The sequence below is a fragment of the Poecilia reticulata genome, chromosome 8, assembly GCF_904066995.2.
Source record: "Poecilia reticulata chromosome 8, P_reticulata-male-v2, whole genome shotgun sequence".
In the NCBI taxonomy this organism is placed as follows: domain Eukaryota; kingdom Metazoa; phylum Chordata; class Actinopteri; order Cyprinodontiformes; family Poeciliidae; genus Poecilia; species Poecilia reticulata.
The window spans coordinates 7,326,964-7,350,350 of NC_088837.1; the positions used below are offsets into that span (position 1 = coordinate 7,326,964).

The window sequence follows — 23,387 nt, forward strand, 5'->3', positions numbered from 1 at the left end:
AAAGCACCAACCAGAAAGCTTTTTATCACACAGTTTTTTGTAGAAAGGAAGATGAATAAAAAGAGAAGTGATAAATCATGCCAATGGAAATTATTTAATTTGTTTTAATTTATCATGAGCACGGAGATCGGTTCATTGTGCGCGTTGAAGCGGACACGCAGCGGCACGAGCTGACGCCGCCGCATGCGCAGCGTGTCGCAGCGCCTCGTGCATCTCCTGATCTTTGCAACTCGGTGCGGATCACGCGCGCCGCTCTCCCACGCGGCTCCGATGTAAACCTTAGCTATAAACGCCATACCGCTGTCTTGGCTCAAAAACGCGAACTGTTACAACCGCGACTATAACTTTCAGGAGACTGAAAGTCAACTATCGCGATAGTTGACTCTCCTGAAGGCGATAGTCAACTATCGCCTTCAGGAGAGTCAAAAAGTGGTATTTCAAGAGAGTAGAAGAAATCCTATGTTTTTTGAACAATAACAATTTTTGTTGCTAAGAGATGGTTGTGTTTACTGGTAACCAAGTGCCACGAAGAGAACTTCAGATTTTCACTTTTGCGAAATTTGTCAACGGTGAATGTCTTGTATCTAATCAGGTAAGCGTTATTTCGAAAGAGCTTTTGTTTTATAAACTACTTGTTATTAATTTGGTTTTAAGAGATAAGCGGGGTTTTTTTCTGGTAACGAACTGCCACCAAGTATAAATCGAGATTTTTGCTTTTGTGTTGAATGTGTGTTAAAATATTTGCCACTAATGACCAAAAAAAAAAAAACTTTTCTGCTAAATTCACCAACTGCACAATTCTTGTTAGTGTAAAATAAGTGGTATTTCAAAAGAGCGGGAGAAACATATTTTTTATCAATAAGAATTTGTGTTGCTATATGCTGTTAATCTGTTGCTAAGAGATGATCGCGTTTTTATGGTAACCAAGTTCCACAAAGTAAACATTTGAGAGAGAGTAGAAGAAATCCTATGTTTTTTGAACAATAACAATTTTTGTTGCTAAGAGATGAGTGTGTTTACTGGTAACCAAGTGCCACGAAGTGAACTTCAGATTTTCACTTTTGCGAAATTTGCTAACGGTGAATGTCTTGTATCTAATCAGGTAAGCGCTATTTCGAAAGAGATTTTGTTTTATAAACTACTTGTTATTAATTTGGTTTTAAGAGATAAGCGGGGTTTTTTCTGGTAAAGAACTGCCACCAAGTATAAATCGAGATTTTTGCTTTTGTGTTGAATGTGTGCTAAAATATTAGCCACTATTGACAAAAAAAAACTTTTCTGCAAAATTCACCAGCTGCACAATTCTTGTTAGTGTAAAATAAGTGGTATTTCAAAAGAGCGGGAGAAACATATTTTTTATCAATAAGAATTTGTGTTGCTACGCTGTTAATCTGTTGCTAAGAGATGATCGCGTTTTCTGGTAACCAAGTTCCACAAAGTAAACATTTGAGAGAGAGTAGAAGAAATCCTATGTTTTTTGAACAATAACAATTTTTGTTGCTAATCTGTTGCTAAGAGATGAGCGTGTTTACTGGTAACCAAGTGCCACAAAGTGAACTTCAGATCAAAAAGCAGAGCACAAACATTTATAATGTAACTATTGCCCACATTAAAAGTAGGCTTTTTCCTAAAATAAGCTTTTTAGCTATTTTATTTATTTATTAATCATGTTTAGCACACTGAATGGAGGAAGTCAATGTAAGACAACATGCTAGTTATAGCCCACTTGCCACTGGCTGCATTTAGGCTAATATTACCATTATTTTATCTTGATATTGCCTAATGTTTTGTGATGCCAAGTATAGGCTACAGAACAAAGACAGAAATATTTACAGAAAGAGATGTTTAAGCAGAATCACAGAAATGAGAAAAACCCCCCACCATTTATCTTAAACTCCTAGAACTGGCTTTAATTCTTGAGTTAAAGGAATTCTATTAAAAAACAGAAACACCTGCTTTAAAAGCAGACTTAAAATGTTCCTTTCTGTGAGCACCCTATGTATCATCTGATATTGTTCGGACAGGTTCAGATCTGATATCACTTGCCTTGTTAAATTTCCTGTTCCCAAGTTCTCTGACGAGGCCCAGAAATTTGATAACGAGTCAGATTTCTTAAGTTTTAAAATGTTATCAGAAAGGTAGAAAGTTTGCAAATTATTTTCCTTACACTTTACAGTTATACAGCACTTTGTGTTGATTTGAAGTAATCATCTTTGTTGTAAAATATATTGGAATTTGTGGCTGCAGCATTGCAAATGCTAGAAATAGTTATGGGATGTGAGCACTTCTGCACATCATGGTGCTTGTTAGAGAGCCCTAAATATTGTATGTTTATGTTATTTCCCTCAGTTACTCAACATATACTGTTACAGAAACTCACAGTTTCAGTGTTGGGGTCACATTGTATTTGGGAAACGTTTGATAGTTGTGCACATAAGAAAAAAATAATGTAGTTTACTGCTAGGTGAAACGCTAGTTAAAATCAAACCTCCTTGGAGATACTCAGACAATGTGTATATTTTATTCATATTTATATAAATTCCCTTCTCACCCTTCCACAGGTGGACTCTTTCATCCTCTGAGCTCGGGTCCTCTACCAGAGGTCTGGGAGCTTGAGGGTTCTGCGCAGTATCTTGGCTGTGCCTAGAACCTGACATTTCCGGACTGAGATGTCTGATGCTGTTCCTGGGATCTGTTTTAGCCACTGCTCCAGTTTGGGGGTGACTGCCCCGAGGGCCCCGATGACCACAGGCACTACCACAGGTCCCTGCGCTCCTCGCAGACGCAGGGTGAATCCTAGCAACCTGCGGCCTCTTTGCCGGGAGCACCGGACGCCACCTGATGGTGTAGACCCGCCGATTTCTGCCAGGATCGGTTTGGTAAATGCCAGGTTGCTGACAAATAAAACTTTCGTCATAAGGGATTTTTTTTCCTCTTAGATTGGATGTTTTATTAACAGAATCATGGACAAGTGGTTTGGTGACTCCAGCATTTTTAATGAACTTGTGCCGCGGAACTGCGGCTATTTTAATGCTCTAAGGATGTCAGGGTCCGGTGGAGGTATAGTGACTGTTTTTAAAAGCAGTTTTACTTGTAAACAGTTGCCTCTGGCCTCGTTTAGTAGTTTTGAGATCAGCCTATTTGAACTCGGCAGCTCTCACACTGTGCTGTGTCCGGCGGTCTATCGGCCACTGAAGTACAACAAAAACTTTATAAATGACTTTTCTGATTTCCTGGCTGTTATCATGCCAAGGTATGACCAAGTTCTCATTGTTGGTGATTTTAATATTCATGTCTGTCGTCCTACTTCACCTGTGGCTCAGTCATTTCTTAATGTTACCGATTCTTTTAATTTGTGCAGTCTGGGACTGGTGCTACCCACGAGCATGGTCACAGTCTTGATTTGGTTTTATCTTATGGTCTACCAGTTTGTAATTTAGTGATTGGTGACTCATTATTTTCAGACCATATGCCTGTTTTATTTGAGATAACGCTGTCCTGTGCTAAAGCTAAAGCATGCACTGCAGCTCGGTTCTATCGTGTTCTTAACCCTTCTACTGCTGGTCAGTTTTCTTCTGTTTTTAATCAATTTATTGGTGTATAAAGTGCTTCATAAATAAAGTTGGTATGGTACTGTGGTCTTCACCTTCCAGGTCTTTTCCAGTTCCTCCCTGAAGCCCTGGTATTTCTCAATTTTCTCGTGCTCATTTTTCCTGATGTTGTAGTCTCTTGGTACTGCTACATCCACCACAACGTCTTTCCTCTGTTATTTATCCACCACCACAATGTCCGGTTGGTTCGTCATTACCATTTTGTCTGTCTGGATCTGGAAGTCCCACAAGATCTTAGCTCAGTTATTCTCCAACACCTTTGGGGGTGTTACCCACTTTGATCTTCCAGTCCATATTCTGCACAGATGTTCCTGTACACTATGCCCGCCACTTGGTTATGTCTTTCCATGTACGCTTTCCCTGCCAGCATCTTGCATCCTGCTGTTATGTGCTGGACTGTCTCAAGGGCCTCCTTGCACAACCTACACCTTGGGTCTTGTCTGGTGTGGTAGATCTGAGCCTCTATTGCTCTGGTGTTTAGGGCCTGTTCCTGTGCAGCCAGGATGAGAGCCTCTGTGTTGTCCTTGAGTCCAGCTTTTTCCAGCCATTGGTAGGATTTCCTGATATCAGCCACTTCAGTTATTTGTCGGTGGTGTATCCCATGTAGGGGCTTGTCCTCCCATGATGGTACCTCCAGCACCTCATTCTCTGTTCCCCATCGTCTGTTGAGACCTTGTCCTTGGTGTATTTATGGATCTTGGATGTTTCATCCTGGACAGTGGCTCTCAAACTCACTAGTCCTCTGCCTCTTTCCTTGCGGCTAGTCTCAGGGTGCTGGATTTGGGGTGGGACCCTCCATGCATGGTTAGTAGCTTCAGAGTCTTAACATCCGTGGTGTTCATCTCCTCCTTTGGCCAGCTAATTATTTATTTATTTATGTATTTATTTTTATTTCTAACAGACAGAAAAGACAATCAAGAAAGAAAAAAATAAAATAGAATGAAACAGACTTCAGAAATAAGAGGTAAAACAAATTATTATGCCCAAGTGACATGCAAATTTTATGGGATTGGGATTCCCCCGGAGGAGCTGGAAGAAGTGGCTGGGGAGAGGGAAGTCTGGGCCTCCCTTGTGAAGCTGCTGCCCCCGTGACCCGACCCCGGATAAGCGGAAGAAAATGGATGGAAGGATGGATAATATTTCAGTATGGGGGTATTCTGGGACCTTGTTTCACAGCTTGGGTTCCCCAAGGTTCAGTTTTGGGCCCACTCCTCTTTTTACTGTACATACGCCCAATAGGTTTTATTTTAAATCGCCACAGTAAAGGATTCCAAAAAGGTTTGGTTCCCTCAATTTAGAAAACTCAAGAAATCACCTGCCTTATTTACCTTCCTTGCGGCTCGTGTTTAGTCAGAACGCTGGATTTGGGGTGGAGCCCTCCATGCATGGTTAGTAGTTTCAGAGTCTTAACATCCGTGGTGTTTATCTCCTCCTTTGGCCAACTAGTTATTCCTGCAGGGTCTCTGATTACTGGTAAGGCATAGATGTTTATTGCACGGCTCTTGTTCTTGGGTGATTCTTTTTTTGCGGCAACATTTCGGCCTCAGGATTTTTGAAAAAAAAAAGTATTAATGTTTTAAGTTTTAAATTTTGTTACAACACTGACATGTTTAAAAATAAGAAATTAATAATGGGCAAGCTCAGGATTGGATAAATTAATAATTACATGTGTTTTTTTTTTCAACATTGTCTCTGAATGTGTTCCACCCTGTTATGAACATTTACATATAGACCATAAATAGTTAAACATTTAAATTTGGAAAAATAATGACTTTTTCTTAAAAAGAGTGTGTCCCTTTTACTATATAATATGTTTTATTCTTGAAATTGTAACACATCATGAAGTTACAAATAATTTATGACTGTATTGTAAAGAAAAAAATGTTTTTTTACTCATTATTACTGACAGCATTGAAAATATTGGTAATTTTAAAAACGTATACCAATATTTGCATTTATTGGTCTTCAAATCCCAACGTGGCACATAAAAATTCACAGTAGTTAATGTTTCTGTAACAATATTTAATAAAAACATGTGTGGAATGGAACATAACATGGTGGATTGTCCCATAACAGGGTGGAAAATCAAAGTCTTTGACTCTAAAATCTGATGATTTTCATTATTAGTTGCAGGATTGGCTCTTTCAAGTCAAAGTATCGGTAGAGTATTTGTCCTGGCTCTATTTGGCAAAAACAGGTGATATCCCTGTAGTGGATTTTCCCATGACAGGAACTCATTGTACCTCAGACTACTCTGCAACTCTATTCCATCATCTGAAATTTTTTTATTTGACTTAAAATTATTACTTTTCACCCTAATTTCTACCTTATTTGGTTCATGAACATAACAGGGAGGAACATAACAGGGTGGAACTTTTCTAACTAATCTACCTGTAGCTCTTAATGCGGTCAACATTTAGCTAGCTAACCTTCAACAGAATAACAAACCTTTAATGACTAAATCTAATATTAGGTTTTTTAAATTCTATTGAATAATCATTTTTCACAGTCTATCATAACAGGGTGGAACATAACAGGGTGGAACTTTTCTAATTAATCTACCTGTAGCTCTTTATGTGGTTAACATTTAGCTAGCTAACCTTCAACAAAATAACAAACCTTTAATGACTAAATCTAATATGTTTTTTAAATTCTACTAAATAAACATTTTTCACAATCTATCCTAACAGGGTGGAACTTTAAGCTTTACATATACAGGTTTAACATATTTAAGATAAGAAAAAGTACAGAGATGGTGACAGTTGAAGCTTACTTTGTTTTCCATGGTTGAATTCACATCAAAACCAATTGATGTCACTTACATTAAATGGTTTTTATGGAATTTTAGACTTTTTGAAGGCAGAAATGAAACATCATAACAGGGTGGAAAGTTAGTACTGGGACATGCATAATATGAAGAAAATATCAAATGAGAAAATAGTTTCAGTAGATAAAATTGCATATTAAAATAAGGTTTAGTTCAGCCAATCAACTTATTGAAGAAAAACATACATTATAGTTTAAATGTCATGAGGAAGTCTATTACACTGCACTGGGGACACATAAAATTGAACATGTCAGTCACCAAAAAGGTGTGTAAAGAACAAAATATTTAAAAGGCAAAGGAATAATGGCAAACATCTAAATTAGCGGTTCTCAACTTGTGCGGTACCGCCCCCTAGGGGGCGTTCAGAGGACGGCAGGGGGCGCTGGCGGGCATTTTTACAAAAGGGGGGCGCTGGGATGCCTTTGGGGGCGTTTGGTCGAAGGTAAACTTTACACCTTAAAATGCACAATAATACCAGTTTAGACTTTGAGCAACTTGGTAAAACTGTATTGTGTAACATTAAACCATGCTTGGCTGCAACTGTATCGATGGCAGCTCCTCTTCTATTCAGTGTTTGTAGCTTCTGTTAGCTTCTTGGCGCAGCCCCGTTCTCCTGCTACTGGTAGCTAAAATCACGATACCCTCACTGTGTATCCCTCTGAAAGATGATCCCATTTAAATCAAGAAATAAATAAATCCCTCCATGGGTGATACCATGATACAGAGCGTTCATTTTATAGCGTTAACACGGTGCTGTAAGAGGTCCAGTATGAAACGGGGGTGATAGAACAACACAGCACTTTTAAATTTCAATAATCAGAATGCAGAAATCGATTCTGTTGTTTTAAAAGGTTTATGTCAGTCTGCCCTTTCCCTATCGATACGCTTCCCGACCGCCCTGCACCTTAGAGGTAAAAAAAAAAAAAGCCGCGCACATTGCGCAAAACTCTGAAACAGGAGAAGCGGGACATAAAACGGATCGACGAACTAGATGTGAATTATGGCATAAAAACAGAAAATCCGACGCTGAACAGTGAAAAAATCAACACATGATGTGAAACATATGGTGATTAGGCGGCGCAGCTGGTAATGAGTGAAAATTAGTGATGATCAATAAATGATCAAATAAATCTAGCAACAGAAAAGAAACTAAAGTGGACATAGCAATAAACCAAGAGAGGATAATACTAATCAAATGAAACTAAATGGAAATGAATTAAGAACAAAATGCGAGAATAAACTAAGAAACTAAAGTAAATACAGAGGAATAAACTGGTATGGCAAGACCTTTTGAGCAATAATTAATACAGAGACTGTATGGCAAGAATAAACACACTATTTCCAGATAATATTGTTGAAATGTCATGGGTTTGTTGAGACCATATCTAATACTGAGAATAAATATATCTCAAAGAACTGATCACTTATTTATGTTTTTAATTAGATTTGTTATATTTATTTCTTCAATATTATTTTTCATGTCAGTGTTAATGTCATGAGGCTGATGACTCCATGACACTTTCAATTTGACTCATTAGGATTTGATTAAGAACCACATTTGTTCTTTGTAATTTCTGTCCAGTAAAACTATTAATCTATAATCAATAGACAGGTCAATATAAAGATATAATTCATGTTTCTGTCTCATATTTGTATGGCATTAAAAGGATCTGGAACTTTTGTTTTTCCACTGAAAGCTCTGGTTTGCACAATAAATGCCATGTGGGTGAAATTTTATGGTTGATACTCTGATGTCCCAATTTCCTGAAGGCAGCACAGAGCTGCACCACCAGAAACACTGAAGAGAAGAAGAGCTATGATTAATGTAGTTACAGTTCTATCCATGTTTTAATGTTGCAGAGCTCAGTCGTTTTGCAAATAATTCAAAGTTTAAACTGGCATGTTGAACATATTTTATCTGGTCATTTTGTGGAATATTTAACAACTAGAAAATGGCACAAAATAAGAATATATTTTCCACTCTGGCTGCTGTTAGACCTACCAATTTTAACTTGAATGTTCATTGCATTTTTCATAGACACCTGTGAAAATAATTTCTATTCCCATGACTTTTATGTTCTCTGGGAAATTATTTTTGATGATAAATACAGAAACAAGCATAAAAATCAAAACATCTACAATAGCGATAGTAATATTAATGATAAAATAATGGTCAGTGCAAAGTAGCCTGCAAATTCTTTGGTGGGGGGCGGTGGGGGACCTGGATAAAGGCTGGGGGGGCGTTGGCCCAAAAAAGGTTGAGAAACACTGATCTAAATGTATAATTAAAATACTTTGCTGTAAATATTTGGCACATTTTACAAAAAATAATTGTAAGCAAAACATGGGGACATGGAATGTTGCTGCAAAAAAAGAATCACCCTCAGAGCTGGCTTCTCAGGACTAGCCTTATTCATTGGAGGTATTTGGCTGTGACTCCTTTCCTTGTGACCTCATTCAGGTTGCCTTTTGCTTGTGGTATTCCTAGGTACTTGTAACTGTCCTCAATGTCTGCTATTGTTCCTTCTGGGAGTGAAACCCCGTCTGTGTGGATGACCTTCCCTCCATCCGACCACACTTCTCTAGTCCGAATGACATCCCAATGTCAGTGCTGTAGATCCTGGTGGTGTGTATTAGTGAGTCGATGTCTCACTCGCTCTAGGCGTACAGCTTGATGTCATCCATGTAGAGGAGGGTTAGGGTAACATTAATGGTGGCCCCATTCTTGAGTCGGTATCCGTAGCCAGTCTTGTTGGTGATTGGGCTGAGGGGGTTCAGATGCAGAACAGCAGTGGACACTTGTACCACTGGTTTGCAGTTTGCATTATATATAAATAAAAAAATAAAATAAACAAAACTGCAACTTCAAACCAATTGTGCAAGTGGTTTGCAGTATATATATAAAAATAAATAAATAAATAAAAAACTGCCCTACGACAGACTGGCGACCTGTCCAGGGTGAACCCCGCCTCTCGCCCGGAACGTTAGCTGGAGATGGGCACCAGCACCCCTTCCCAACCCCACTAAGGGACAAGGGTGTAAGAAAATGGATGGATAGATGGATGGATAAAAAACTGCAACTGCAAACCAATTGTGCAGTTTGCAGTATATATATATATATATATATAAAAATAATAATAATAATAATAAAAAAAAACTAAAAAAAAACAAAAACCTGCAACTGCAAACCACTTGCACAAGTGTCAATGAAATGGGGCAGAAATCAAAAACTCTGGAAAGAATCATAATTCTTTCCAGGAAACTCTCTGCCCCCACTGCTGTTCTGCATAGGTCTGAATCCCCTCAGCCAAATCATCAACGTGAGCCATCCCGTTCTTCCAAACAGACTCCAGGATGGTGGCTCATGGGATCCTCCCGGTCAGAGCCGTCATGCACTCCCGCGACATCTGCCCCCGACCCGGAGTCGGTTAGGCACCTTCTGTGGGAGTGCAGCGCTGCTGTGGACCTGTGGGCAAAGGCCGGCTCCTTGCAATTCCCATACTTGCCAGCAAGGGAGGTCCTCGACACGCAGCTAGTGCTGCACGGGGTGAGCCACCGGAAAACAGCAAAAAAAGACTTCATGGAGATGTGGCTCACCCTAGCCACCATATGGACCTCCAGAAACTTGCTGGTAAGCAGGCGCAGGCAGATGCCCCCCCCCCGTGGCTGTGATCCGAATGGTGGCAAAAAAAAGAAAAACCTACAGAGCTACAGGTGACACACCTGTACCTCAAGGACACAGCCACAAAGAAGAATCGCCTGCGCCTCTTTGGACGAAGGAGCCGGCGCTCCACGGACAGAGGTCCCAGCAGCAGCGGCCTGGCTCTCCGGGTGAGGCAGGTGGGAAGGAGCAATGGAGGAAAGCCCCTCTGAGCACCATCGCTGTTTGGAAGAACGGGATGGCTCCAAACTTCAACCAGACTGGCCACGGATACCGACTCAAGAATGCAGCCACCAAAAGTCTCCTCCTCTACATGGATGGCATCAAGCTGTACGCCAAGAGCGAGCGAGACATCGACTCACTGATCCGCACCACCAGGACCTACAGCACTGACATTGGGATGTCATTCGGACTAGAGAAGTGTGGCGGATGGTTACAAAGAGAGGGAACCTCATCCACACAGAAGGGGTCTCACTCCCAGAAGGAACAATAGCAGACATTGAGGACAGTTACAAGTACCTGGGAAAACCACAAGCAAATGGCAACCTGAATGAGGTCACAAGGAAAGGAGCCACAGCCAAATACCTCCAACGAATAAGGCAAGTCCTGAGAAGCCAGCTCAATGGCAAGAACAAGATCCATGCGATAAACAGCTACGCCTTACCAGTAATCAGAGACCCTGCAGGAATAATCAGCTGGCCAAAGGAGGAGATGAAGACCACCGATGTTAAGACACTCGGAAACTACTGACCATGCATGGAGGGTTCCACCCCAAATCCAGCATTCTGACTAAACACGAGTCATAGGGAAGGTAAATAAGGCAGGTGATTCCTTGAGTTTTCTAAATTGAGGGAACCAAACCTTTTTGGAATCCTAAAGACCTTTATTGGAAATAAATGCCCTTCTTAGAGGATTAAGAGGCAGAGCGACCACAAAGTTGATTTGTTGGACTCTGTGAAGACATTTGCAGTCTAAAGAGGATATGCCACCCAATTCAAGAAGAATGGGTCTAAGTGGTTCCAGCACGCAATCTCCTCCTCAGGGTGAATTGTTTGGAATTAAATGCTGAACGTAAATCTTTTGTTGATAAATTACAGGCCTTAATATGTTAAATTTTTCTTTCGTGCGTTTGAATAAATAAGTTTAAAAAAAATTTTCTTAAAAGGATCAATCAATTAATTAATTTTATTTATTAGGGACTCTTTCATACTAAAAGCAGCTCTAAGTATCATGAAGTTGAGGTGAGGTGGTGAGAGAAAATGCAGAAGAAGCCCAGGGTGTAGATGGATGAATGATTAAGAATATTTAATGATGAGAAGCTCACAACAGTCCAGGAACTGGCAGCACAGCAGAAACGGAGGCTAAGCTCATACCGGTAGCAACAGAGCAGCTGGAACTAGAGCTAACGTCGACTCAGGACAAATAGTCAACTGACACGACTAATGTACAGACATCAGGACTAACAGTCCAACTGAGTAGACTGACTAAAGTCAACAACAAACGACATACACAAGTGCTGACAAAGAACAGGACAACAGGTGGCTTAAATACACAGAGGTAATTAGGAACTAGACATATTGGAACAATCGACGCACAGGCTCACAGGGAAAACAGATCCAAACAGAAAAACCTCAAAACTAAATACACAGAAAACATCCCACACAGAGCTGTACGAACAATTAGCCTCAGTTTCTCTGACAAACTTTCCACAACAGGAGCCATAATACTGATGGATAATAAGACTGAACTTATGATCACGTAAAAGGTTAAAATAAGATTCATAAATTATATAGAAAACAACAAGGAAATGACAAAACAGCCCTAATGATTTCTATTGCTTTTCTTTCTCCTGTCTGAGCCTCGCACGGTCATCTGACCTTTGACCTCAACTCCTCCCATTCCTCCCATGACCAGATGATGTCCCTCCTACAAACCACCGATGAAAATGATTAGAAGATTGGAGATCAAGAAGACAGAAAAGACCCCATCACCTCCAGGGACAACTGTCAGTCTCCTGTGGCATTTGGACTGAAAACTGTGGAGACGAGCTTTAACAACCTCCGCGGTCTGCTGTCCAGTATCAGCGTAGAGGAAGAAAAGCTAAACATGCTTCAAGCTGTGAAGAAGACGACTTGAACTGTTGACGCTTGTTCATCTTGGACACATGGACATTTCCTGAGGACATCGGACAACCAAGATCCAACACCAGAACCAGTTGACTGACAGGAAGCCAGAGGAGAGACGGGGGAGGATTGGCTGCAGCAACGCCGAGACCGAGTGGGGAAGGCGAGAAGGAACAACATAACACACTTGAAGGACGACTGTCATAACATCCATCTAGATCACGACTTAATCGAAACAACAGAGCACAGAGTGAGCAGCAAAACTTCACTCTACCAATATCAAGTACTTCAACTTTTGACACCAAAGAGGACAACTCCAGAGCACGGCTAGTTTGGATTTCTGAAAGGCTCCCACTCAAAAACTATGCGGTCCACGTCGAGTGACGAAGCAGAGAGTGAAGATTATACTTTATGACAGGAGGTAACAATCCTCTGAGCAGTGATCAGTGTTCCTGCTTCTACGCTTTACCTACTTCCAGATGAAACTCTGCGCTTCTTATTGGGTTAACGGACACTTATCGGTTTTGAACGGACACTTATCTATACCTTCACTGCACTATGTAATTTTTTGTTTTGTGGTTTCCTAGAAAACACATGAAATTGGTAGCTTAATTAGATCATTCTAGTGTTTGACTCCTAAGATGTTAGGAGTTTAGAAATTCATTCTTCTAGACATAAGAAAGTCAATTTAAAATTAACTTTAATGTGTAAAAGACTATTTTGTCTCGCTGGCAGAGCTTCCATCCAGAATTGCTTCATGATGATTGTCCTACAAGCTCTCTGTATGTGCATAATCATAATAAACCTGATTGAGTGATTTACCTGAACAGTGCTTGGTAATTTTTTCCACAACAATGGACAAAACATTAAAGCTCTCAAGTAAAAGTTTTAGCATTTAGCTAATGTTGGATCCATGAGCCAATGCTAACATTAGCATATAGCCTGCAAAGACTTTATGCTCATCTTTTTAAAAAAATTAACCTGTAACCAATATCGAGTAGTAAAGGCATACATGGCCATGAAAATATACTGAAACGAATAACTCAGCTCTGTTTCTCCAATGGAACTTCCGCACTTACTGCGCACCGCTGAGCTGAAGCATTCACTCCATGACAAAAATAGTCAAATCCAGTTACTCAAAATACGTAGTCTGTACGTTCTCAGCCAAACACGTACATTGCTCACATTACTTGAGTGAATAACAATTTAGTGAGACTTGAGTAAGCATACAAACATAATTTAAGTAAGAATAGTATTCCTTTTAGAGTGTCTAGGCAAGGCGTAGAACGAGTCTGTCATTGGGGGGATGCATATCGAAACCTGACAGATCATAATATTTTGAGCAGAAATGCAAACAATATCCATCAACACATCATAATGCGTTACTCTAACTGACCATTGTTTCAGTAACAATTCTAACACTACTATTTACAATCCAATAATCAGATTCCAGGATGAGCACCACTTTAGCATTGCTTCAGCAAGCTACATACCTGGTAGCACAGACAGGCTACCAATCTGAATATATTATGTCAAAAACATTGATTATTGGTCAAAATGGCACGATATAATGACTTGCAGTTGAACTCGTCTACCTCTTTCTAAAACCAAAGAAAAACAAATAAAAATAGGACCGCAGTTTAAACTCAATACAGCAGTTGACCAACAAAAATAAATCTAAAAAACAAGTTGTTCTTCTTGACAACTCTCTACATCAGGCAACAGTTTGATCTACAAAAAATAAAAATGATCCTTTCACGTCAACAGACACCTTAGCTCCTCACTGTAACTCAGTCTCACTTTCAAGCTCTGCATTCAGTAACGTACCAAACATGAGCCATAAAAACACTGAAGCAAAAAGCCTAAATGTTTTTATCTCCTGTCATTTTTAACCGCAAACATAAACTAAAAATATCTACAGATATGTGCTCTGTCTCTGCCTCCCTCTGACTCTCTGCAGCTGATGTTCCTGCATGGATTCATAGATTTCAACAGACACTACAGTAATTTACAGGTCAGAATGTGAATTAAATAAAAAGTATGTTTTTATCATACAGAATGAGAATTTAAACAACTTAATTTCAGATGTATACATTTATGCATCTCAACTCTATTATTTGTAGCAAAAATTTTCACTAATTTATTTCAAACCTCTCCTCGAGCACTTTCTTATTGTCTCCTGTAATTATATAATTTTTATGTAATATATAATTAATATAATTTTATATCTTCACACTCTGAAACTCCACCTGGCTCTCCTATGCCTGATTGCTCCTCTCATAATAAAATTTAGTTTATTTAAAAATTAAAAACAGTTCGTACATATTTCAATAAACTAAATGAGGACCTCACCAGAGCTTCTTCACCTTTCTTCAACATCATTCTAGCACTGCTGTTCTCCTAAATATCTAAATAATATAATATATAAATACACGTTAAGTGGTCGAGTATGATCAGGTGTTGCTCACTTTAAATAATAAAAAGGCTAATTTCGCTGCTTTTTCAGTCTCATTCTAAATTAGCGGTTCTCAACGTGGGCGGTACCGCCCCCTAGGGGGCGTTCAGAGGACGGCAGGGGGCGCTGGCGGACATTTTTACAAAAGGGGGGCGCTGGGATGCCTTTGGGGGGCGTTTGGTCGAAGGTAAACTTTACACCTTAAAATGCACAACAATACCAGTTTAGACTTTGAGCAACTTGGTAAAACTGTATTGTGTAACATTAAACCATGCTTGGCTGCAACTGTATCGATGGCAGCTCTTCTATTCAGTGTTTGTTAGCTTCTTGGCGCAGCTTCGTTCTCCTGCGCAGCTAAAATCACGATACCCTCACTGTGTATCCCTCTGAAAAATGATCCCATTTAAATCAATAAATAAATAAATCCCTCCATTGGTGATACCACGATAGTGAGCGTTCATTTTATAGCGTTAACACGGTGCTGTAAGAGGTCCAGTATGAAACGGGGGTGATAGAACAACACAGCACTTTTAAATTTCAATAATCAGAATGCAGAAATTGTTTCTGTTGTTTTAAAAGGTTTATGTCAGTCTGCCATTTCCCCATCGATACGCTTCCTGACCGTCCTGCACCTTAGAGGTTAAAAAAAAAAAAGAAAAAAAAGACGCGCACATTGCGCAAAACTCTGAAACAGGAGAAGCCGGACATAAAACGGATCGACGAACTAGATGTGAATTATGGCATAAAAACAGAAAATCTGACGCTGAACAGTGAAAAAATCAACACATGATGTGAAACATATGATGATTAGGCGGCGCAGCAGGTGATGAGTGAAAATTAGTGATGGTCAATAAATGATCAAATAAATCTAGCAACAGAAAAGAAACTAAAGTGGACATAGCAATAAACCAAGAGAGGATAATCCTAATCAAAAGAAACTAAATGGAAATGAATTAAGAACAAAATGCGAGAATAAACTAAGAAACTAAAGTAAATACAGAGGAATAAACTGGTATGGCAAGACCTTTTGAGCAATAATTAATACAGAAGACTGTATGGCAAGAATAAACACACTATTTCCAGATAAAAGGTAAAATAATATTGTTGAAATGTCATGGGTTTGTTGAGACCAAATCTAGTACTGAGAATAAATATATCTTAAAGAACTGATCACTTATTTATGTTTTTAATTAGATTTGATATATTTATTTCTTCAGTATTACGTTCATGTCAGTGTTAATGTCATGAGGCTGATGACTCCATGACACTTTCAGTTTGACTCATTAGGATTTGATTAAGAACCACATTTGTTCTTTGTAATTTCTGTCCAGTAAAACTATTAATCTATAATCAATAGACAGGTCTACACAAAGATATAATCCATGTTTTTGTCTCATATTTGTATGGCATTAAAAGGATCTGGAACTTTTGTTTTTCTACTGAAAGCTCTGCTTTGCACAATAAATGCCATGTGGGTGAAATTTTATGGTTGATACTCTGATGTCCCATTTTCCTGAAGGCAGCACAGAGCTGCACCACCAGAAACTGACAGAAACACTGAAGAGAAGAAGAGCTATGATTAATGTAGTTACAGTTTTATCCATGTTTTAATGTTGCAGAGCTCAGTCGTTTTGCAAATAGTTCAAAGTTTAAACTGGCATGTTGAACATATTTTATCTGGTCATTTTGTGGAATATTTAACAACTAGAAAATGGCACAAAATAAGAATATATTTTCCACTCTGGCTGCTGTTAGACCTACCAATTTTAACTTGAATGTTCATTGCAGTTTTCATAGACACCTGTGAAAATAATCTCTATTCCCATGACTTTTATGTTCTCTGGGAAATTATTTTTGATGATAAATACAGATACAAGCATAAAAATCAAAACATCTACAATAGCGATAGTAATATTAATGATAAAATAATGGTCAGTGCAAAGTAGCCTGCAAATTCTTTGGTGGGGGGCGCTGGCCCAAAAAAGGTTGAGAAACACTGGTCTAAATCATTGTGACTAGACTAGCTAACTTTTAAACAAAGTTAGCAGTAAAATATTGGACATTTGACTATTCCAGAATTAAAACAGCTTAACCAAAAAGATTTAGTTCTATATATGAAAATAAACTGACAAGATGTTATAAACGAGCGATATTCATGGCAAAATTCCTGACAGATCGTTTATCTCATTCAAACGGAGTTTCTCTGACTCCGTCTGCTGCTGCCTTTACTTTGAGCCGTTCAGAGGGGAGGAAGCGCTCAGCTAATGCGCTGTTGTGCGTCTTCAAAATAAAAGCATGCGAGTGGAAGATTTTAAAATTCTTCGCACCTGAGGTGAAATTATTGGGGGGGGACGAATGTGACTCTCTCCAATATTGGGCGGGACATGTCCCCCTCGCCCCCCCCCCGCTTCCTACGCCTATGATCTCATATGATCTCAGATTATTTATGAACAGGATGTTTTTCCTTGTTTCGCAGAAAATGTTGATTATTCCTCTTGTGAACTTGACAGTGAGCAAAACGGTTCAGCTTCAGGCAGATTAAGCAGAATTTAGTGAGACGGACATGAGGAAATAAACAGCTGAGAATCGACGATACCCGCCCCACCCGGGAGATCCAAGGAGATCCCACAGCATCATCTGGTTACATGTCAACCACTCCCACAGGTAGGTAGGTAGGTAGGTAAGTGCCTGGCACCTGGAAAAGATTTCAGTCCTTTGAATTCACAGGACAGACAGGAAAGAAAGGAGCAGTGTGTTCAAGGGCCTTGTCTTTTTGCTGGGATTCTGTCTCCAGCTCCACCATTAACAGAGAAAGAGTCTCATCAGCAGGTAAGAAGATCTTTTTTTTTTTTAAATAAAAGAATTTGCTAAAATTTTCTTTTATAATAAGCAAGTTATGTTTACATATCATCATTGCAGTGAGGTCACATTTCGACTTTCAGCAGTGGCTAAATGAGTCCAGTTTTTAAAAAAAAAAAAGAAGAGAAAAATTAAAAAGGATGCCTGGAAAAAGTTGCTTATAACAAACCTTCAAACAGAACAGGAGGAGAAACAACAGCACGTGCTAGTGTTGTTGTTTTTTTGTTTTTTTGCGTCGATTAAACCTAAAACAATGAAATCGAAAGGCGTCTCCATCATTTGGTCGGTAGGATTCATAACTTCTGTCCTCATTAGCTTCTCAGAGCTGATGTTTGCACAAGCAAGTAGAAATAATAATAAAAACCAAGCAAGTTTCAGTTTTGATACAAGTTATCCGAGTGAGGGCTCTGATCGATTTAATTTCATTTGTTTGGCTCTTTGTCTCATTTTTGCTCCTGTGCTGCTCACATTGGTAACGAGATGTCTTGAGTGAGCTGGAAAAAACCTGACGGTTGTAACTGAAGACCTCTGTTTTTTTGTTTTGTTTTGTTTTGCTCTGGTGAGCTTTTTGGGCAGATTAATTTGTAGATTGCTACCTGTTAGCCGGAAGTTTTAATCTTGTAAAACAAGACAAGCAGGTGCAAGGCAAAGTGGAGAATCATTGGAGAGCCAAACAACTGCAGACTTCATGATTTATTTAGTTGATTATAGGGATAAAAATGTAACTTATTGTTTATATTTCTACCGTTTGTGAGCAGAAAAGCAGCAGCTATGCCTCGACCAAATGGCTGCTCTGTGAGGAAAGAAGGATGGGAGTCACACCAGGACATGATGGTGGAGCCTCTGGCGATCAACGACTCAGAGGTTCGTCTTCACGGGACTTTGAATGGACGATCTGTTTCTCTATAAATTAGATCAATATTGGACAGTGTTTTTTTTTCTTTTGTTTTGTTTTTAGGTGTTTTCTATCATAAAAAAAGAGAAGTTCAAGCAGACAAACGGTCTGGAGCTGATAGCATCTGAGAACTTCACCAGCAGAGCCGTCCTGGAGGCTCTTGGCTCCTGTTTGACCAACAAGTACTCTAAAGGGTTTCCTGGTCAGAGGTACATTTCCTGCTAGAGGCTCACGTTATGGCAGATTTGATTTTATCATGCAATAAATATAGGTGTGCTGCTTCTGTGTAGCTGCTACTACGACGGGCCGGAGTATAACGATGAACTGGAGACACTTTGTCAGAGGAGAGCCCTGGAGGTCTTCGGTTTGGACTCTGAGAAATGGGGAGTGAACGTGCGGCCGTACTCGGGTGTGAAATCCTGATCAACCTGCCTCTAAGGTTTGCTGCACCGTCTTCACACGTGTCTGTTTCACTCTGTAAGGATCCCCTGCCAACTTTGCGGTCTACACGGCCGTTGTGGAGCCACACGGTCGGATCATGGGCCTGGACCTTCCCGACGGGGGTCACCTGTCGCACGGCTTCATGACCGATGGGAAGAAAATCTCAGCAACGTCCATCTTCTTTGAAACTATGCCATACAAGGTTTGAGTTCACACTTTGTTGGTTTTTTTTTTAACAACTGGACAATTAGACTCCCGGGAAAAAGTTTCTTGAAATCCAGTCGATCGTGGGGTACGTACTTGGACGGAGTACAAGCTACGATCCTCTAAGCATGTCTTCCTCGGATTTCTTAAAAGTTTTGACCAGAAACATTCGAAAATGCATTCAGTCCAAGTCTGACACCAATTACTAATTAATAATCACTAATTATGTAACCAAGGCAGCTGATTCTCAATGCATTTTGTTGAGTTTGTTGTAAATAAATTGTATTCTTACTGGAGAAGCAATTATGAAGAGTGATCGTTCTTTGACAACTCAAACGATACGCTATAATCATATTGGTGCATGATTGAAAATACAAAATGCTACAATCAATGTCAGTTTCACTACTACAGTCATATGTGCACTGAGCACAAAGAAGTCAGGAGAAATGATGCCTGAGTGCAATAAATGGAAGACCTAACAAACCGGCACCATGTCCAGAGATTTAAAAGTGTCCTAATTTGATTTGCTTTAATTTGATTTGCTCCTAAGTAGCAAATGGCAAATATTTTATATGTTAGCAAACTGTACAGTTATTCGTGTTAACAATTGCTCCTGTGAGTTGAAGCATCAGATTATGTCTTACTCATGAAGGCTTAGTTACGCAAAGTTGAAATTGTTTTTTTTTTGTGTTTTTTTTTTAAAGAAAAACTGTCACTTCATTCAAACGGCATAAGTTAGTCCATAATTCTCACAACATGTCGTTTGGACCTGAAAAGTCGCTTGAAGCTAATGCTAATTATCTGACAGTTGGGAAAAGTCTAAACACTGAAATATATCCAGGCATCAGATTCAGTCAGACCCTTTTTCATTTAGCTCAGACACAAAGAAAAATGACAACCAACTACTAATTTTGAAGGTAAAATCTAGCAACAGGAAACTCTGGAGATATCAGTTATTTTTTTAATAACACAATCTATCAGTGTCAGCATATGTTTTGTTCAGACAGGAGGCCAAAATCTGGCTACTAATCATCACAGGTCTCTGCTGTAGCTGAATATGCTTTGGGAAAAATAGGAGAAAAGACTATTACACTTTTCTTTTTTTACTTTAATAATGCCCAAATTTGCAGGTTGTGCAGAAGTAAAATAAGATCAGATTTCCTTATAGGTTAACTTAACCTGTGGCCATAAATTATTTTAGGATATGTTCATAAATGTAGCAACATAACAATCTGTTCTGATGCCGTATTGCTGTTGTTTCTCAAACATTCAAAATGCAAGACAGATGATTTATGCGTCTTAACCTGCTGGGTGCTGCAATTGCTGTTAGGTGAATCCAGAAACTGGCTACATTGATTACGATAAACTCCAAGAAACTGCACGGCTGTTCCACCCCAAGCTCATCATTGCAGGTAATTTACACACACACACACACACACACACACACACACACACACACACACACACACACACACACACACACACACACACACAAAGTGTGTGTATGTATACCTTCTGTTTTCCTTAACTTCTTTACCTTTGTTTGGTTCCACTTTTTAAGGGACGACGTGCTATTCCCGTAACCTTGACTACGCCCGCTTGAAGCAGATCGCCTGTGAGAACGGCGCCTATCTGATGGGAGACATGGCTCACATTGGTGGACTGGTGGCTGCCGGAGTCGTGCCGTCGCCCTTTGACCACTGTGACATCGTCACGACAACGACTCACAAAAGTTTGCGAGGTTGCCGTAGTGGACTTATCTTTTATTGGAAAGGTAGGAAAGACCCAAAACACTTGAATAAAACCTATGGTAAGTGATTTAACGCTCCCACGATACCTGTCTGCTCATGTTTTAAAGTTGTTGTTTTTTTTCTGTTTCTCCCTTTTCTCCAGGAGTACGGAGTGTGGACATCAACGGCAAGAAGACGCTGCACAACTTGGAGTTTTTGATCAACCAGGCTGTGTTTCCAGGGCTGCAGGGAGGGCCACACAACAATGCAATTGCAGGTACAATTGTTATCATTATCATTTGGCTTTAATGGCAGCAGCAGCGCTGACACTGAGGTAATGTCCGCTCCTGGCAGGTGTTGCCGTGGCTCTGAAACAAGCCATGACTCCAGAGTTTAAGTCTTACCAGCTGCAGGTTCTTGCTAACTGCAAAGCTCTGTCCAGTTCCCTCATGGACCTCGGCTACAGGATCGTCACTGGTAGGCGTTGCACACATATTGGGCTAATTAGAAACACCCAGGCATAAATTATTTTTTACATAAATGGAAAACGCTTCCAACTAATTCTGTTTACTTTCATTTCATTGTTAAGATCAGGGATGTCCATGTCCAGTCCTCGAGAGCTATCATGCTGCAGCCTTTAGATGATTCCCTTCTCCAACATGAACAACTTTAATGAAATGGTTAAATTCCTCCATTATCATGTCATTCATCTCTACAGAGATCAGATAGACAGTCATTCATTTGAATCAGTTCTGTTAAAAAAACAAATGCATCTAATAGGAGCAGAAAATTAGCACTACAAGGACTGGAGTCTGGCACTTTTGGTTAAGACAAGACATTTTCTATTATTGCGAGTGATTTGAGTTTGTATATTGTGTGTGCTGGATCTTTTTTGCTGTTTGTTGCTTCCTGTGCAGGCGGTTCTGACAATCATCTGATCCTGATGGACTTGCGTGATAAAGAAACTGATGGAGGACGAGCTGAGAAGGTCTTGCAAGCCTGCGCCATTTCTTGCAACAAGAACACCTGTCTAGGTATTCAGTAAGCGATTATATATTATTCTATAAATAACACGGGCAGAGGTAAAACTGAGAGCAACCACCTCTACCATCATCTACACACACATTGATACGCAAAGTCAGTTTGGAGAAATTAATAAACCTATTGCAAAAACATTTTTTTTAATTTATGCATATTTATTTATACTGGTAATTTATATAAAAAAAAGAAAGATAAAAAAAAACACAATGCAGAAAAAAATATAAGAAAAACAAAAAAAGCAAAAGAAAAAAGAGATCATTGCATACATAAAATGTATGTGTGTGTGATTTTTCTCTTTTCTTTTCTCCATAGGTGCTACTAGTGCTTTGCTCCCAAGCGGTCTGAGGTTTGGCTCTCCAGCTCTGACCTCCAGAGGTTTGGTAGAGGAAGACTTCAAAAAAGTGGCACATTTTATCCACAGAGGTAAGCTTCAGTAGTAAAAAGGCGACATTCACCACAACAAGCGTTATTTAAGTATAAGATTCGCCGTACTTTCTCCCTGCAGGTATTGAGCTGACTTTGGAAGTACAGAGAAGTCTGGACCCCCGGGCCACCCTGAAGGAGTTCGTCCAGGCGTTGGCTCAGGGAGGGAAGCTCCAGCAGCGGATGGCTGAGATCCGGACTGAGGTGGAGGCCTTCGCCGGGCAGTTCCCCGTGCCGGGCCTTCCTGAACTGTAGACACTCAGGCAGGGTCGCTGCTCAAATCCAGACACTCGATTATGTCTTTGAAATAGGTGGTGGCCATTTTTTCCATTTGTCGTTTTGCACAGGTGAAGTTTCGGTTGTTGGCCTTATGTGTATAAAAAAATCATGTTGGGGATGAAACAATGGAGGAGTCCACAACCAAACTGGGAGCTGGCTAATATTCCCATTCACCAGTTGGGATGTTTCCTAGCCACCCAGGTGTCATTTTTTGCCTCTATACTAATTATTTCAATTGCATTTTTCCATAACCTACTACTAATCTACAGTAGGTAAACAGGGAAACATGATTAAGAGTTTCTCTCATCCTATATAGTGGTCGACTTGCTCAAGCAATGATCCAAACCGCAATTAGTCGAACAGAGTTGGATACAAAATTTTATCTGCAGCTATTTTATTTATTTGGTATAGAGACAAGCTGAAATATTGTAGCAAAATGTTTGACATTGCAGCTACAAAGACAGTGCAGTTGAAGAAATCACTAATGTTATGTCACTTCTGAATTGTTTTCACTGTTATGAAGTGTTTACAAGCTAATTCAGGAAATAATGTACTGTAATATTTTTATAAATGAAAATTCTGGATGTAAATAATGCAAAATAATTTCACAAATAAACCAATATTGTTGCAATCTTTAAATAAAAAAAATTAAAACAAGCAAGTGTTATTTTTTTTATATGAAAACATATTGAGGTACTTGTGTTAGATTTAAAGAAATTTTAATTGTGAAATTAAAAAAAAAAAAACGATATTACTTATTCTTTTAAATTCAAGTCAGAAGACGTTATCGAAAAAAAATATGTAAAATTTATCAGAATTGTAGCTTATTTATGTGCTG

The 23,387-nt window shown here is 39.4% G+C and overlaps 1 protein-coding gene across 3 annotated transcripts; it reads left to right on the forward strand.

Annotated features, from left to right (window-relative positions):
• Nucleotides 1-1,859: 1,859 nt before the first annotated feature.
• LOC108166464 (serine hydroxymethyltransferase, cytosolic-like) lies at nucleotides 1,860-23,209 on the forward strand. Of its 3 annotated transcripts, none has more exons than XM_081609760.1 (12): nucleotides 1,860-2,879; nucleotides 18,295-18,400; nucleotides 18,495-18,640; nucleotides 18,722-18,840; nucleotides 18,914-19,074; nucleotides 20,407-20,488; nucleotides 20,638-20,850; nucleotides 20,970-21,083; nucleotides 21,161-21,283; nucleotides 21,724-21,840; nucleotides 22,160-22,270; nucleotides 22,353-23,209. In XM_081609760.1, exons 2-12 carry the CDS (start codon nucleotides 18,308-18,310, stop codon nucleotides 22,523-22,525), a joined length of 1,452 nt encoding a protein of 483 aa, XP_081465886.1. In that variant the 5' UTR covers nucleotides 1,860-2,879; nucleotides 18,295-18,307; the 3' UTR covers nucleotides 22,526-23,209. The 3 variants fall into 3 exon arrangements, with proteins under 3 accessions (XP_081465886.1, XP_081465884.1, XP_081465885.1); XM_081609758.1 differs by lacking the exon at nucleotides 1,860-2,879 and adding an exon at nucleotides 16,708-17,506; XM_081609759.1 differs by lacking the exon at nucleotides 1,860-2,879 and adding an exon at nucleotides 16,708-17,341 and having other exon boundaries at nucleotides 17,405-18,400.
• The last annotated feature ends 178 nt before the right edge of the window (nucleotides 23,210-23,387 follow it).